Source organism: Scyliorhinus torazame, chromosome 18 (assembly GCF_047496885.1).
Source record: "Scyliorhinus torazame isolate Kashiwa2021f chromosome 18, sScyTor2.1, whole genome shotgun sequence".
NCBI lineage: Eukaryota > Metazoa > Chordata > Chondrichthyes > Carcharhiniformes > Scyliorhinidae > Scyliorhinus > Scyliorhinus torazame.
In genome coordinates, this window is record NC_092724.1 from 17,985,568 (window position 1) to 18,003,982 (window position 18,415).

Consider the following 18,415-nt stretch of genomic DNA (forward strand, 5'->3'; position numbering starts at 1 on the left):
GGACACCATCTCAGACTAAAGGGATGATCCTTTAAAACAGAGATGAGGAGAAATTTCTTCAGCCAGAGGGTGGTGAATCTGTGGAGCTCTTTGCCGCAGAAGGCTGTGGAGGCTAATTCACTGAGTGCCTATAAGACAGAGATAGATAGGTTCTTGATTAACAAAGGGACCAGGGGTTATGGGGAGAAGGCAGGAAAATGGGGATGAAAAAATATCAGCCATGATTGAATGGCGGAGCAGACTCGATGGGCCGAGTGGCCTAATTCTGCTCCTATGTCTTATGGTCTTATGGTACCAAAAGCTTTCTGAAAAACCAAATACGCCACACCCACTGGTTCACCCTTATCTAGTCTACTAGTTACATCTTCAGAAACCTCCAGTAAGTTTATCAAACATGATAAGTGGCTACCAGAATTGCCTTCAATAGCCAAGCTGGGGATTAATCTAATAAAACATTTGAATCAGAATGTGTTCAGCCTCTTTTTCAGTTCCCTATTACTATAAAGAATCTGAAAGAAACAACCTCATTCACATTATACAAAATTCCAGCAAATCCCTTCCTACTCAATGCTACAGGATTGAATCTCACCACCAGACCAAACCCTTTCCCAGTGCATAGAATCCCACTGGATCAAGCCTCCTTCTGTGGGCCTGATATCTTTGCTAAAGTATGATGCCCATAAATGAAGGCTGTTCTCCAGCAGAGGCTTCGGGAGGGATTCTCCGACCCCCCGCCGGGTTGGAGAATCCCCAGGGGGGTGGCGCGAATCCCTCCCCGCCGCCCCCGACGCCGGCTGCCGTATTCTCCGGCGCCGGTTTTCGGGCGGGGATCACGCCATGCTGGTCGGGGACCGTTGGCAGCAGCCTCCCCAGCAATTCTCCGGGCCAGTCCCGCCGGCGTGGATTAGACATGGTCCCACACGGCGGGACCTGGCAGGTATGTCGGCTGGTGCGGTCCTCAGGGGGGCGCGGGGCGATCCGATCGGGGGGGGGGGGGGCGATCTGCGTCGGGCCTGTGCCGTGGGGGCACTCCTTCCTTCTGCGCCGGCCCCTGTAGGGCTTCGCCATGGCCGGCGCGGAGAATACAACCCCCTGCGCATGCGCCAGAATACGCCAGCCAGTCTGCGCATGCACGGAACTGCACCGGCGGTTCTACGCATGCGCGGGATCACGCCGGCCCTGCGGCGCATGCGCTAACTCGCGCAGTCCCTTCGGCACCAGCTGGCACAGTGCCAACCCTTCCGGCGTCCACCTAGTCCCCGGAAGTGCGGAGAATTCGGGGGCTGTTGACGCCGGAATGGTTCTTGCGGGTTTTCCCGCCAGCATGGAGACTTGGTCCCTGCACAGGAGAATCCCGCCATTAATCTTTTGCCCAGTATTTATATCTGTTACTAATGACAGTCAATAAATGAATAACTTGATACGCTCTCACCTGGCATTGGAAAGAACGGTCCCTCAGCTGAATTGTTGATACTGAGAGTGGCTGGTGAGATTGCCCAACTGCCAATCTCTTGCACCAAAGCCGATCTGTCCAGGTCTTCAGCTATTTGGTCAACGACGGCCGATTCCTTCTCTGCTGCCCCAGAACCGTCAGCTTCTTCATCGGGTGAAGACATCCTTGCTTCAGAAGGCAGCGTTTCGGAGTTGTGTGGCGCAGACGGAATCATATTCTCCCGGCCACCTTCGCTTTCTGTCTCACGTTCACGATGAGTAAACTTCAGCTCCGGCACCGGGGTGGAAAATGGAACAGAGGTGAAGAGCAGCGGAACTTCTTTGAAAGCAGAACCTTCATCAGCCCTCTCCAGCCTTTCCAATCTTTGCAATGCTTCCTCCCCTAAATCGGCTGTGTCGAAGATTGTTGCCACTGTTGACTGTTCCTCTGTGGTCCCCTTGGCTGGTGTTATGGGAAGCTCTAATTCTGCATTCGAATCTGCAATGGTTGGCACTATTGTGACTGCAGATATTGCTTCCTTTGTCCCCTTGGCAACTTGCATACCTGACTCGACTGTTGGACGCACGCCAAACATTTCTGAACCTTCTTTCCTTTTAGCCTCCCCTGCTACACTTGTCAAGGTTTTCTCAGTATTCCTTCCAGCATTTAGCATTGTTGCCTGTAATGGCTCCTGTCCTAACTCAATAGATGTATTTGCAAGCACTGCGCTGCCTGATGACAATGTGACTGCCACTGAATAGTCTCTGTGGGCCTCGGGAGCTGTTTCAATTTTATTCTGTAGCTTCTCTCCGTGTAACAACAATCCAATTTCTGAGGCACCCGTCACTGTTACAGCATTTTCCCATTCTGTTTCTGACAGTTTATTCATTGTTTGCTCAATTTCATTTGAAGCCATCAGCTTTTTTGTAGGTGGCTGGCTGTTTGTTTCATCTTCGTGTGTTGCATGCACCGCAGGAGGCGGAGTAGTGCTTGGAATTTGGGTGCCAACCAATAAACCCTTTGTTTCTTGCCGACTTCCAGCCAGCTCGGTCAGGGATCCTCCCTCCCTTTGTGATGTTATGAAATGTGGCTCCCCTGGTTTCTCTGTCAGGCCTTCACCGTCCCCTTTTGACATTACGCTGCCCACGCCTGCTGTGGAAAGCAGAGAGGGCAACGTCACACTTTGACTGTGCTCTTCAAAAGCCGATGGGGTGACTTGGGGTTCCTCCTCCGAGGTGTGGAGAGGCTCTGGTACACTTTCCACTGGAGCTCCCGTCGCTTCTGCCCCTCTCCCGTGTCCAGACACACGTCCTGAATGAGCTCCTGCAGGTTGGAGACCAGCCTGGTGTTGGTTCTGCCAACTTGTTTCCCCGTCCCCACTCCCTCCAAGGTCAGGAGTAGCAAAGGTGCTCCCTCCCTCTTGGAGGAGACCTGCAGAGACCGTGGGGAACCTGGTTGGAAGGGAGATACCTCTGCCAGGGTAATCTGTGACGCCTTGAGGCTGTGGACGCTGCATTGCATGTGTAACATTCACTACGGCCAATAGCTTCTCACCCTCTCTGTTCACTGTAACTCTGTCGTCCCCAGGAGAAATTCTCTGGCTGATGTTTGGCACCAGCAGAGAGACATCAGTCTGCTCCTCCGGTGCTTCGTTGCTGATGTTTGTGGCCTGAGAATGATTTCCCTCCTCTTCTTGATTGTAGCTTCCCAATTTCCTATAAACCTCTGTGCGCTTACTCAGTGCTGAAAGATATTCTTTTTCCTCTCTGGGAATCACATCTGCGGAGACTTCTGTGACCATTTGTACCTGGGTTCTAATTGTGCTGCTGCTCGGGTTGCCTGTCACCGTGGCGATGCTTCTGGAATGTTCTATCTCACGAGATGCAGAATCCCTCCCTTTGTGTCCGATGCCAGTTTCTTCATTTGCTTCGACCGGTGACGATTTCTTGGTTTGGGGACCCTGCCTTTCTGATATCCAAAGCTCTTTGTTCGCTCTTCTGATTTTTGACCCATCCTGGTCATTCTCAATCAGTGATGAAAGAACTCGCTCCCGCTCCTTGCCATTGGTAGGATCAACAGTGGCATTTCCCCTTCTCGTTTGCCCTGTAAAAAACACACAAACCGCAATGTTAGCTTTGGACTGATTCACGAGAACATTGGAACTCAAAACCTAGGTTCCTATCCAGTCATCGGGTAGCCTTGTCAATTTCAATCCTCACTATATTGTCGATACAGACATTTATTTTGGGTGCGTTGCTCCTTCAATAAACAATTTCATATAAATGAATAATAACAATAAAAAGAAAAAAAAATACCCTATATCAGACTTTAATTACTTTAACTTTAATTAAAATATGCATTAATAACTATTCCAATGCATTAAAATATTCAGTCAGTGAGTCCCACCCAGAGTGCACATCCTCATCCATACATCAATCTCCTGTTATATATTCTTATAGAGAGGGGCACAAACAAGCTCAGGAACTGAATTGTCTTGGATCTGAGGGATTGTAATAATAATAATCTTTATTGATGTCACAAGTAGGCTTACATTAACACTGCGATGAAGTTACTGTGAAAATCCCCCAGTCGCCACACTCCGGCGCCTGTTCGGTACACAGAGGGAGAATTTAGAATGCCCAATTCACCTAACAAGCACATCTTTCGGGACTTGTGGGAGGAAACCGGAGCACCCGGAGGAAACCCACGCAGACACGGGGAGCAGAGTGGCGCAGCAGAAGCGTGCTGGGCTCATAACCCAGAGGTCGATTGAATGCAGCATGGTGCCACAGTGGTTAACACTGCTGCCTCACAGCTCCAGGGTCCCAGGTTCAATTGCAGTTTCGGGTGACTGTCTGTGCGGAGTCTGCACTCTCTCCCTGTGTCTGCGTGGGTTTCCTCCGGATGCTCCGGTTTCCTCCCACAGTCCAAAGATGTACAGGTTAGGTGGATTGGCCACACAAAAGTGCCTCTCAGTGTCTAAAAGGTTAGATGGGGTTACTGGGTTACGGGGATGGGGTGGAGGCGTGGGCTTAAGTAGTGTGCTCTTTCAAAGGGCTGGTGGCGGCTTGATGGGCCGAATGGTTTCCTTCTGCACTGTTAATTCTATTCTATGAAAAAAAAATGAGTACTCTAAATTTATAACAAAAACGTCATTGGAGGAGTAATCTCATACTCCTGAACTTGACACCACATAGATTGTGAATCCAGTCAAATGGATTTTACAAATTACTCAGAGGTGTTTTGGACTCTCTGGGGTGTTGAATGTTGTTGTATATGCCTGCATGCCACTGCAATGTAAAGGTGCTTGGCAGAGCCAGGACTAATGTGGTACTGGAGAATAGTACTATCCATGGTATGATGCATTGAGTCACATGGGAATAGGCTCAGAGGGAACACTCCAGAAGGAGCCTGCATGGGAGAAACACCGCCATGCACAACAACATCTGGGATCTGGAAAGAGTTAAAGATAAACAGTTCATGTTTAACCATACAAATCTAATGAGCCCATATTACAATGTGAGGAACTGTGTAAATTGTCCTGAACGTACTGTAACTATTTAAGGAAATGGAATTCGCTCATCCCTAACCCTCCAAACATTTATATCTTCAGATCTTGGAGTAGGTGTCAGTGTGTGACTATATTCAAATCTACACAGCACATCCTCCTGGATAGGTTGTCAACTTCCATTGGACTAATGCCTGGAAATATCATCAGATGACCCACTCCATTGCTCCCGCCATTCGCTGGCCGATACAACCATCGACATGGCTCTCCGTCTACCAGTACCCAATTAAAAAGTGAATGGACACTGTTACCGGATTAGACAATTAGTTTTACAGCTTTTTCTCTATCATACCTCATATTTTTTATAAGTATTGAACACAGGAGGGGCACGGTGGCACAGTGGTTAGCACTGCTGGCTCACGGCGCCGAGGACCCAGGTTCGATCCCGGCTCTGGGTCACTGTCCGTGTGGAGTTTGCACATTCTCCCCGTGTTTGCATGGGTCCCACCCCCTTGACCCCAAAGATGTGCAGGGTAGGTGGATTGGCCACACTAAATTGTCTCTTCATTGGAAAAAAAAAAATCAAAAAATAATAATAATTAATGAATAAAACCATTCAAAGGAAATGAAAAATTAAAGGCTGTTAAGTGTCTGGTCAAAAGATGGGGTGCAGTTCCTTGACCTTCCATTGCACATCCATACACAGGAATCAGGGCTGTACCCACCTCCCAATACTGAAGGTGGTAGCGGACATTAGTTTGATAAAGAATGTAATTGATCTTGACCCCAAATCACGGCAGGAAACCCCAAAGAACAGCGAAGATTCCCGGGAGTGAAACAGTGACGCAGCTTTCCCCAAAACCACCCTAGGTGACCTTAAGTTGATTGTGATCAGAGAGGAGAAGCTGGTCACTCATTTGCAAGCCTCTTTGCTACTGGTACTGGCTTAATGACGTGTGTGTGTGTGTGGGGTGGGGGGGGGGGAATTGAAGATTGATTTCCCAGGCACTGCAGCAAGCAACTTGGAACAGAAAATTCTTGTAGAGAATAAAAGGGTGGGCGGAATTCTCCATTCCAGCGGCTGAAAGCCGGAGCAATGGAGAATCCGCAGGTGGTTCACGACAGGCAAATTGGCGCGAACCCCTTACCAATTCCGGTACTGGTGAGGGGCTAGCACCGGCGCCACGTGAACCACCTGCAGATCGCGCGGAAAACAGCCGGAGAAAGGCCAGGTCCCAGGCCGCACATACACAGCTGACGGCCTGTACTGGTCGTGCCGACAAATATGGAGCTGGCCATGCTGGAACCCTAACCCGCCTACCATGACCCACATGCCACTCCCTGGACACCCCCATCAGACTCCCCAGCCATAGCAAAAGCCCCCCAGCCAGCGGCATTGATCCAGGACGTGTGTGCCGGCGCTGGACACAGTCCTCAGCCGGCACGCTGGATTCCCGACTGCTGGGACCACCCGTGGCCCTTGCCATCGGGAACTCGGCCCATCGGGGGGGCACGGCATCGCAGGTGGGCTGGCCGATGACGCGCAAACGGGCTTGCGACTGCGCACGGCGGGCATCCCGTGATGCCGGTTTAGAGGGGGTGGAGCATCACAAACTGGCGTCAAACCCCCGCCTACCCCGGATCCGGCGTCGGAATCCATTCTCCGCCGATGGCAAATCCCGATTTCAGCGTCGGGCGACAGAGAATCCAGCCCAGTGCCTTTTTTGTTTGCGTTTACTTTAAACTTGATTGATTGATTGACGGGGAGAAAGGTTGATTGGGTTTGGGGTGAGAAGTGGTGGGTGAACCCTCCAAGAATTACTGACCACTCAGCTTTAACATGGAGCATCTCCTGCTCGCCTCCTGGCTTATGGCTTATACAGTCTAAATCCAATTGATACTGGTACCCAACATTGATTATTGAGGGGATGTCTCTGAAGCACTATAATGAAACATTGCTGCACATCGTCAATTAGGGGATCTCTACAAATGCTCACAGTATAGGAGTTAATTTTAAACATTTTCCTCCCTAAGATGTTAAAAATCATTGGAGCGTTTTGTGTACCAACACTTCATCCTCTTACTGCAGAGTTCAAGTTTAACATAGCCTTCAGGCAACTGGCAAGATGATCAGTTCAAAGCCATACTCTCTAAATATGCAGGCTGGGCTTCATTGACATCATTGGGCCCTGACTCAACCAGTAGCTGATGAGGTCAGAAGAGGTGCGTTTCTTAATTTGTTTTTATTGCTTACGTATCGTGCGGGAGCTGGGGGATCACCCTTTCGGCCGCTCCAGGACAACTGAGGCCGCTTGTTTCTTAGATCCAGTGGGCAGCACGGTAGCATAGTGGTTAGCACTATTGCTTCACAGCGCCAGTGTCCCAGGTTCGATTCCTGGCTTGGGTCACTGGCTGTGTGGAGAATGCACGTTCTCCCCGTGTTTCCTCCGGGTGCTCCGGTTTCCTCCCACAAGACCCGAAAGGCGTGCTGTTAGGTGAATTGGACTTTCCGAATTCTCCCTCTGTGTACCCGAACAGGCGCCGGAATGTGGCAACTAGGGGCTTGTCACAGTAACTTCATTGCAGTGTTAATGTAAGCCTACTTGTGACAATAAAAATTATTATCATTATAAAGATTATTATTACTATTTCCAGTCATGAGGCCCTCCTTGAAAGTCCCTCACCATAATCTTGTTCAAGTGTCGGGGATCGATTCTTCAATCCCTGGCAGTCGGTGCCGCCCGAAAATCTTCCACGCCGGCCTGTCCAACAGCTGCCACTTCCTGCCAGTCGGGGGCACTTTGCTAGGGGCTCAGGCGATGAGAAGCAGGTGATTAGTTGGTGATAATGGTGGAATGGCGGTAATGTCAATAGACTGGGAAACTGGAGGCCCTGGCTAACGCAAGGCAGCTGGTAGAATTTAAATTCAAGTAATTTATCAAATCTGCATCATAAAGATAGTCCCAGTCATGGTGACTATGAAACGATCAGCGATTGTTGGAAGAACCCATCTGGTTCACTAATGTTATTTCGGGAAGGAAATCTGCCATCTTTATCTGGTCTGGCCTACATGTGACTTCAGAACCACAGCAATGTGGTTGACTCTTAACTGCTCTCTGAGACGGCTGAGCAAGCCATTCAGTTCAAAGACAATTAGGGATGGGCAACAAATGAGGGGCAAAAATTGCCAGCGATGCCCCCATCCCATGAAAGCATAAATGAAAAGGACTCCGGTGATAAAGGAGCAGGTCCTGGTGAAATCAGCAGGCTTCGCTTGTCAATTCTGCCCAGTTCGCATAGAGAGTGACAATCAGGTTTAATGATATCAGATTTATGATGCTAAGCTAAGCTCCTGATTCCAAACCCTCTCCCTCCCCATGACCACCCAGTTCCACCTCCCTAACATTGCTCCACCCTCCTACCTCAGTCATTACCTCTAGACTTGACTATATTTCAAAGACTTCCTGGTCTTTCATTCTCAGCAAACTCGAGCTCATACAAAATTCTGTAACCTAATTGACACCAAGTCCCTTCCAGCTATCAATCCTGTGCTCCATGACTGAGATCAGCACCCAGTGTGATACTGCCTGGATTTTAAAATTATTACCCTGGGGTAAACCATTGTTGCACCTACATTAGGTGATGTACGGTAAGAACTGTACTACGGCGGTAGTCCCTGCCTGCTGGCTCCGCCCAGTAGGCGGAGTATAAATATATGTGTCCTCTGTGCAGCAGCCATTTTGGCAGCTGCTGTGGGAGGCCACACATCTTAAAGCAATAAGGCCTCAGTTGTATTCAACTCTCGTCTTTGTCCAATTGATCGCACATCACACCCTTGATTTCAAATCCCTCCGTGGCCTCACCCCTCCCTAGCTCTGTAATCTCCTCCAGACCCACAACACCCAGGATATCTGCGTTCCTCCCATCCTGAACTCCTGTGTATCCCTGATTGCCATCATTCCACCATTGACAGCGATGCCTCCAGCTGCCTATGTTCTGAAATTTCCTCCCTAAACCTCTCCGACTCTCTTTTCAAGTAGGACACACGTTAAAAGTTAACTCTTGGGCCGTGGTACTGGCCATCAGCCCTGTTATCTCTCTATGTGGTGCGCCATCAAACCTTCTCTTTGATAACGATCCTGTGAAGTGTTTTGGGACATGTTTCCACATTTAAATCATCATATAAATGCAACGCAAGCTTGCTGAACATTTCAAGAATTCCTGCTGATTCAGGAGCTCTCTAATTGCTATAAAAAATAAATAAAATGCAGCCACCCACTCATGATAGCTTGGGTTCTGGACAAACTTTACTTCTTTCTGTATCGACTGAAATATATTTTGTACAATACTGAGGTTGCTTTCCCTTCAGTAAGTTCATCTTCACTGTTCTATTGGACAACCCAACTATACATGAGTGAAGTAACTGATGAGCTTTGGGCTCTGAGCTAAAGGGAAGGGAAGTTAATTAAGTCCCATAGGATAAACTTCGTTTCTTAGACTAGTGAACTGAAAGTTTTTTTTTTAACAAATCAAATGAATGGCAAAGGGATTGTAACAGAGCCTTTTAAAGTTACTTGCTGACAAATCAACATTGTCAGGGATAGCCCGATACAGATGCACTCATAATACAGAACTGGCTAGGTCATAGAAGGCAGAGAGTAGCAATGGAAGGGTGATTTTCTGATTGGAGGGCTGTGACTAGCGGTGTTCCGCAGGGATCAATGCTGGGACCTTTGCTGTTCGTAGCATATATAAATGATTTGGAGGAAAATGTAACTGGTCTGATTAGTAAGTTTGCGGACAACATGAAAGTTGGTGGAATTGCAGATAGCGATGAGGGCTGTCAGATCATACAGCAGGATTGAGATTGTTTCGAGACTTGGGCGGCGAGATGGCAGATGGAGTTTAATCCGGACAAATGTGAGATAATGCATTTTGGAAGGTCTAATACAGGTTGGGAGTATACAGTGAATGGTAGAACCCTCAAGAGTATTGACAGTCAGAGAGATCTTAGCGTACAGGTCCACAGGTCACTGAAAGGGACAACACAGGTGGAGAAGGTAGTCAAGAAGGCATACGGCATGCTTGCCTTCATTGGCCGAGGCATTGAGTATAAAAATTGGCAAGTCATGTTGCAGCTGTATAGAACCTTAGTTAGGCCACACTTGGAGTATCGTGTTCAATTCTGGTCGCCACACTACCAGAAGGATGTGGAGGCTTTAGAGGAGGTGCAGAAGAGATTTACCAGGATGTTGCCTGTTATAGAGGGCATTAGCTATGAGGAGAGCTTGAATAAACTTGGTTTGTTCTCACTGGAACGAAGGAGGTTGAGAGGCGACCTGATAGAGGTCTACAAAATTATGAAGGGCATGGACAGAGTGGATGGTCAGAGACTTTTTCCCAGGGTAGACGGATCAATTATTAGGGGGCATAGGTTTAAGGTGCGAGGGGCAAGGTTTAGAGGAGATGTACGAGGTAAGTATTTTACACAGCGGATAGTGGGTGCCTAGAACTCGCTGCCGGAGGAGGTGGTGGAAGCAGGGATGATAGTGACGTTTAAGGAGCATCTTGACAAATACATGAATAGGATGGGAATAGAGGGATGCAGACCCCGGAAATGTAGAAGTTTTTAGTTTAGACGGGCAGCATGGTCGGCACAGGCTTGGAGGGCCGAAGGGCCTGTTCCTGTGCTGTACTTTTCTTTGTTCTTTATAACGCTCACTGCTATTTCACTGAATACATCTGCTGCTGATTCCCTCTGTTTAAATTAGGGTGAGACTAATTTTCAATGGGTGAGTAGAGAAAGAAAAGATACTGGGCGGGATTTAACTAAATGGGAACAAAGTCCCATAGCGAGCGGTTTGGCCTCGTGATTCCCCTCGCTCGCAGTGCCGAGAAACGCAAGGCTAGAGAACGGCACTCGTGTTGGGTAGAGGGCCTCAGCGGGGAATGCAGAGCCGAGGCAGCACATAGCCTCGTTTTGTGCACTGAGGAGCTCCGTTCTGGTGGAAAACTTTAAATGGTGTCCCGATCTCTGTAGCCCTCAAAGCGACCCCCGCCACCCCCAAGCCCGAAAGCAGTTATGGGAGGGTCCCCAGGCTCCTCCCTAACACCTGCACAGAGCATCCCAGGACCGATTGCCACCATGCAAAAATTGCCAAGCTTGGCACCTTGACAGTGCCCCGGCCAGCTGGCAGTGTCACCTGGGTAGTGCGAGGCTAGCACCCAGGTGGCACTGCCAGGGTTCTTGGCAGTCAGTGCTGGCTGGCCCCAGCAGTGCCATGGTGCCACCCTGCCCGAAGGGTAGATCCCCAATCTCCTGGGAGACCCCCACATGTGTTGATCCATCTGGATTTGTGGGGACCATTACTGAACAGCATCACACAAGGTCTCCAAGACAAAGAAGATAGATACCTCGCCTCGGGTACTTCGGGAATCTGCACCTGAAAGTGAGACTAGCTGTCTCACCCGAATATGCAGATTTGCCAAAAAGTGATCCCACCCAAAATGGGAGGGATTTACATCGCAATGTCTCGCGAGATCGCCTTGGATCCCGCGAGGTGTTGCGAGCCGGGTGGGTCACGGGAGCGGGGGGCCTCCCGACTTCGATCAGCCACGCTGCGCGCCGCGGCGAGCTGCTTTTCGCCTATAGCTTGGCCGTAAAATCGCGCCCGTGTAGCTCCTTTCATGACCTCAGCACGTCTCAAAGTATGTTACAGCCAAGTACTTGTTGTAGCAGAGTCGCTGTTCTACCATGAGGGCCATGGCAAGCAGTTTGTGCACAGCACGCTCCCAAACAACAGTGTAATCATGACCAGATTATCTGTTTAATTGATGCTGGCTGAGGGATAAATGGAGCCAATCGAGAACATCCCTGCTCTTCCTTGAAATAGATTCGTGGCATCCACCTGAGAGAATAGACAGGGCCTGGCTTTAAGGTCTCATCTGAAAGGTTGGCATAACTTGGCAAAGCAGCACTCCCTCAGACCTGCACTGGGAACGCCAGCCTGTACTTCCTGCTCAAGTTTCTGGGGTGGCGACTCGAATCCACAGCTTTTGGGCTGAGAGGTGAGAATTCTTCCCACTAAAGCCACAGCTTTCAAGAAGCCTCCATCCCATAATATTAGTGACAATTTCTACCCCATCTGCATTCCAACTCTTGCTTTGCCTCTTTCTGCTCATTTCCTCTGTAGCTGTGAGATCCGAGCGAGTCCAGAAGATCACCGAATTTAACCCGCGCTTATCTCAAATATCTGACACGTATGGTGAAAAGTTCCCGTTTCCTTTCAAAAGGCAGATGATAAATATTGTGCCCAGCTTGTTTCTGCTTTCGGATCCTTTCATCTATTTCTTCCTCTTTTGACAAAGGGAACTAAGGAGAAAACGGATAACAACCTGCCCGTTGTTTGTGCTTTTGCTCCTTTGCTGGACTTACAAGATAAACACAATCAAGAAAAGGGAGAATGAGCTTGGAATTACATCAAGACATTTTGCTTCTTTCCTTAGAACTATCCTGAATTCTTCACACACAATTACTTCAGAACGAATAAAGGCCGCAAGCATAGATAAACATGGCAGCCATTTTGTGCACAGCCTGGTTTCAGAAAGCATCAACGTGGTAAATAGGCCATTATATAGAATGATAAAATCCCTACAGTGCAGAAGGAGGCCATTCAGCCCATCGAGTCAACACTGACCCTCTGAAAGAGCACCCTACCCAGGCGCCCCATCGACAGGTACTTGGCGGTAACATACTTCCTGTCGTACTGAGGTCAAGAAAGGACCTATCCCTGTAACCCCACCTAACCATTTGGACACTAAGGGGCAATTTAGCATAGCCAATCCTGCGAACCTGCTCATCTTTTGGACTGTGGGAGGAAACCCACGCAGGCACAGGGAGAACGTCAAACTCCACACAGACCGTCTCCCGAGGTCGGAGTCGAACCCAGGTCCCTGGCGCTGTGAGGGAGCAGTGCTAACCACTGTGCCACCGTGTAACAATCTGCTCCAACTCGTCATTAAGATGGCACCGCGGCACTCTTCCTCCGAGTCAAGAGACGGTGAGCTCAAATCTCACTCCAGAGAACTGAGCACAAACGTTCAGTCTGCCACGTGCTTGCTGCACTGTCACAGCCCCACCTCCCCTCTCAAGGGCGGCACGGTAAAACAATGGTTAGCACTGTTGCTTCACAGCTCCAGGGTCCCAGGTTCGATTCCCGGTTTGGGTCACTGTCTGTGCGGAGCCTATACGGTCTACCCGGCCGGGATTCTCCAAAATCCCGGCTAAGTGTTGACACTGGCGTAAACACCGGAGTGTTTCACGGGGCTGTTCAGCACAGGGCTAAATCGCTGGCTTTGAAAGAAGACCAAGGCAGGCCAGCAGCACGGTTCAATTCCCATACCAGCTTCCCCGAACAGGCGCCGGAATGTGGCGACTAGGGGCTTTTCACAGTAACTTCATTTGAAGCCTACTTGTGACAATAAGCGATTTTCATTTCAAACACCAGAGTGTTTCACGCCGGCATCAACGGGCCTCTTGGCCCAGCGATTCAGTGGCCCACAGTGGGCTAGCACGGCATCGGAGTGCTCCACGCAGCTCCGGCGCTGATACGCGGTCCTGCATTGTCGGTACGGGTCCGCGCATGCACCGGCGCATGCGCGTAGTGGCCGTTTCCGCCCCGGCGCCGCGCAACATGACGTAGCAACACAGTGGGCCCGCGCGGAAGAAGGTAGGCCCCCCCAGATCCCGCCCGCCCGCCGATCGGTAGCCCCCGATCGCGGGCCTGGTCGTCGTGGAGGCCACCCCCCTGGAGTCCATCCGCTGCATTATGTAATTTGCAATAGTGGCTACACTTCAATAGGACTTCACTAGTGGTGTTTTGAGGTTCTGGAAGGCACTATAGAAATTAGATTTATTCTTTCTTCAGAGGAGCAGCAGACACCTTGTCCTTCACCTAAATAATGCCGTGGGATCCTTTACACCTGGTGGGTAAAATGGAGCCTCAGTTTAGCATCTCATCCAAAAGATGTCCATCTAATAGAGTCAATTCCATAAACTGATGGAAATCCGACTTAACTATCCTATATCCCCACAAGACCCGATGGGCCGAGTGGCCTAATTCTGCTCCTATGAATTAAGACTGGGCAGTGCTTGCTGTGGACACTCCTATCCTGTCACAGTGAACGTGCAGATGTTCAGTCAGTTTCACTTCAGCAGAAGGAATCTCTTTGCTCCAAAAAGCACCGACTTCCATCGCTTTATATCTCATCTCATTACCCCTCCGAAGATTCATTACTTTTGCAGAAGTGAGAATTACATTTACCCTCTCCCTGGATCTAAATTCTTGACTCAACATTCGTCTCCAACAGAAATGGCTCCCATCTTGATGGTAACCATGACAACAGTTTTCAGAATAGTCTCTCTCTGGCAGCTCTGACTAGAATACGTGTCAAACGGTTATGTTGCACAGCAATGTACAGCACCAAAACAAACCCTTCGGCCAATCAGCCCATCCTTTACTCAAGCCCCCTCTCATTCTTCCACATCTAGCTCAACAAACCTTTATTTTCTCCTCCCTCATATTCGCTGAGGCTCCATTCCTCCATTTCTGAGGCTAAGTGCGGAGGATCTTTCGTGTTTTACGTGGAAGGAAATCGGTGGCGCCGCCCCATCGATGCTGCGACCGGTGAGGGGCTAGCGGCCGCGCCGCGTAAAACTCCCGGCCTCCACGAAATAACCGGCCGGAGAGTGGCCGGGTCCGTGGCCGCGCTTGCGCACAGCGACGACCTGCAGCGGTCGCGCCGTAAACCATGGCGCTGGCCGTGTGTGGACCCGACCTGGCAGATAATGCCCCCCTGGCCACCCCCCAACAGTCCCCCGCAGCCCTCGCGGAAGCCCGCCACCCACCCACCCCCCGGCCAGCAGCACGGCCGCCACGCCGGGTTCTCGCACGGCTGAGACCACACGCCAGTCGCGCGGTCGGGAACCTAGCCCATGGGGGTGGAACATCGGGGAAGGGCCTTCATGTGACGCACTGAGGGCGTCCCTGCGCCGTGCGCCGCGCACCGCGATGATGCCGCTTCGGAGGGGGAAGAGCGTACAAAACCTGCGTCAAACAGGCGCCGTTCCACGATTTCAGCGTCAAAAGGGATTCTCCGCCGATTATGAAATCGGCGTCGGGGAATGGAGAGCCCCGCCTCCTGTACTTCCTTCCAACTCAGATATTGTCCTCCTCCCGTTTAGGAATTTCACTATTTCTATAGAACCTTCCACTCACTCAGGACCTCCAGGCACAGAGCCAAGTACTTGAAAGTGTACTCACTGTTGTAAAGTAGGAAGTACGGCAGCCAATTCGTGCAAAGCAAGCTCCCACAAACAGCAATGTGATAATCACTAGATAATCGGCCTTTGTTATATGGATTGAGGGATAACATTTGGCCAGGGCACTGGGGAGAACTTCCCTGCTCATCTCTATATAGTGGCCATGGGGTGCAGGATTCTCCGGGAATCGGCGGGGTGGGCAGAAACGGAGCAGTGGAGTGGCGGGAACCACTCTGGCGTCGGGCCGCCCCAAAGGTGTGGAATCCTCCGCACCTTCAGGGGCTAGGCCGGCGCCGGAGCGGTTTGCGCCCCGCAGGCCGGCGTGGAAGGCCTTTGGCACCGTGCTAGCCGGGGCCAAAGGGACTCCGCCGGCCGGCGCGGGTCCGCGCATGCGCGGGGGCGTCAGCGTCTGCTGACATCATCCCCGCGCATGCACACATGGAGTCACTTCCGCACCGGGAATGGCGGATGACCACGGCCTCCGGTGCGGAACGAATAGAGTGCCCCCACGGCACAGGCCTGCCCGCAGATTGGTGGGCCCCGACTGCAGGCCAGGCCACCGTGGGGGCACATCCTGGGGCCAGACCTCCCCCCGCGACCCCCCAATAACCCCTGAGGCCGCCCGCGCCGCAGGTCCCACCGGTAAGGGACCAACTCCAATTTACGCCGGCGGGCGGGACTTCGGCCCATCGCGGGCCGGAGAATTTGTGCGGCCCCGGGGCCAATTGAGTCGTGCCGGACCCCGCCATTCTCCGAGGCGGGCGGCGCTACTCACGCCACGCTGGTTTTTGGGGTGGTGGGAGAATTCAGAGGCCCGGCGGAGGGTCGGAGAATCCCGCATATCCACCTGAGAGAGAGCAAATGGGACCTCCACCGCACCCCCTAAAGGCAGCATTTCTAACAGTGCAGCAAACCCTCAAAACCGCACTGGATTTCTAAGCTCATGTCCCGCAATCATCTGAACCGCGAGTGAAACGGTACTAGCCAATGAGCCCGATACACGATTGTGAACTTCATCCACACCATTGAAACTGACCAGGCATTCCGAAACCTGACAATTCGCTGCGTTTAAACAGAAATTGCCGAAACTCAGGCTTTGTTCTGTTAACAATTATCTTACATTCGGCTCTCCTCGTTCATGGACCAGTGGAAATAGATTTTCCCTATTTATCATTTCAAAATCCCTCATAATGTCATAATGTGGAAAACCTGGGGCGAAATTCTCCGGTATCGGCGCGATGTCCACCGACTGGCGCCCAAAACGGCGCAAATCAGTCGGGCATCGCGCCGCCCCAAAGGTGCGGAATGCTCCACATCTTTGGGGGCCGAGCCCCAACCTTAAGGGGCTAGGCCAGACAAATTTCCGCCCTGCCAGCTGGCGGAAAAGGCCTTTGGTGCCCCGCCAGCTGGCACGGAAATGACACCTCCGGGCGGCGCATGCGCGGGAGCGTCAGCGGCCGCTCACGGCATTCCCGCGCATGCGCAGTGGAGGGAGTCTCTTCCGCCTCCGCCATGGTGGAGACCGTGGCAAAGGCGGAAGGAAAAGAGTGCCCCCATGGCTCAGGCGGATCGGTGGGCCCCGATCGCGGGCCAGGCCACCGTGGGGGCACCCCCCGGGGCCAGATCGCCCCGTGCCCCCCCCCAGGACCCCGGAGCCCGCCCGCGCCGCCTTGTCCCGCCGATAAGATAGGTGGTGTCATCTACGCCAGAGGGACAGGCATTTTAGCAGCGGGACTTCGGCCCATCCGGGCCGGAGAATCGCGCGGGGGGGCCCGCCAACCGGCGCGGCCCGATTCCCGCCTCCGCCGAATATCCGGTGCCGGAGAATTCGGCAACCGGCGGGGGCGGGATTCACGCCAGGCCCCGGCGATTCTCCGACCCGGCGGGGGGTCGGAGAATCTCGCCCCTGGTTTCACACAGAGCCTTCTTGGTTCAAGTCAATTTGCGCACAGCGTTCCCCCACAAGTTGCAACATGGCAATGACTCGATAATCTGTTTTAGTGATGTTGGGAGAATAAATATTGATCAGGACAACGGGGAAGAACTCAGCCACTCTTCTAGACAGTGCTGTGGAATCTCGCATGTCCATCAGACAAGGCAGGTTTGGGGCCTCCTTTTAATATCTGACCCGAAAGGCAGCTCCTCCAGCAGTGCAGCACTCCCTCAGCACTGCACTGGTGCATCAGTAATGACTATCTGCTTATTGGAGTGGGTCTGGCATCCGCTTCGTATTCTATCTGAGGGACAGCACTGGTGAGGAGGGGCTGGTACAGGTGCAATGGGCCGAATGGACGTCCTCATCAGCATAGGGGGATCTTATAGAAACATGAAATTATGAAGGGAATAGATAGGATAGATGCGGGCAGGTTGTTTCCACTGGCGGGTGAAAGCAGAACTAGGGGGCATAGCCTCAAAATAAGGGGAAGTAGATTTAGGACTGAGTTTAGGAGGAACTTCTTCACCCAAAGGGTTGTGAATCAATGGAATTCCTTGCCCAGTGAAGCAGCAGAGGCTCCTTCATTAAATGTTTTTAAGATAAAGATAGATAGTTTTTTTGAAGAATAAAGGGATTAAGGGTTATGGTGTTCGGGCCGGAAATTGGAGCTGAGCCCACAAAAGATCAGCCATGATCTCATTGAATGGTGGAGCAGGCTCGAGGGGCCAGGTGGCCTACTCCTGCTCCTAGTTCTTATGTTCTCACAACTGGACTGCAGGGATTTCGTAGAATCGTAGAAAGCTATGGCACTGAAGGAGGTCACTTAGCCTACCCTTTCTGGAATGACCAAAAAAGAGCCATCCCGGGGCGGCACAGTGGTTAGCACTGCTGCCTCACAGCTCCAGGGTCCCAGGTTCTAATCTGGCCTCGGGTGACTGTCTGTGTGGAGTCTGCACGTTCTCCCCGTGTCTGCGTGGGTTTCCTCCGGGTGCTCCGGTTTCCTCCCACAGTCCAAAGATGTGCAGGTTAGGTGCTAAATTGCCCCTTAGTGTCCAGAGGTTAGGTGGGGTTACTGAGTTACGGTGATAGGAGGCGTGGGCTTAACCTCAAGTAGGATGCTCTTTCCAAGGGCCCGTGTAGACTCGATGGGCCGAATGGCTTCCTTATGCACTGTAAATTCTATGATTCAGTGAACCTGATCCCATTTTCCATCTCCTT

General features: G+C 51.4%; 1 protein-coding gene across 4 annotated transcripts in view; it reads right to left on the bottom strand.

Annotated features, from left to right (window-relative positions):
- ncanb (neurocan b) overlaps nt 1-18,415 on the bottom strand; it is a 263,481-nt gene that overhangs the window by 83,774 nt on the left and 161,292 nt on the right. For all 4 annotated transcript variants that reach the window (XM_072482254.1, XM_072482255.1, XM_072482256.1 and 1 more), the window contains one exon: nt 1,433-3,535. In XM_072482254.1, coding sequence (XP_072338355.1) covers nt 1,433-3,535 — 2,103 coding nt within the window. The remainder of the gene's footprint in view (nt 1-1,432; nt 3,536-18,415) is intronic.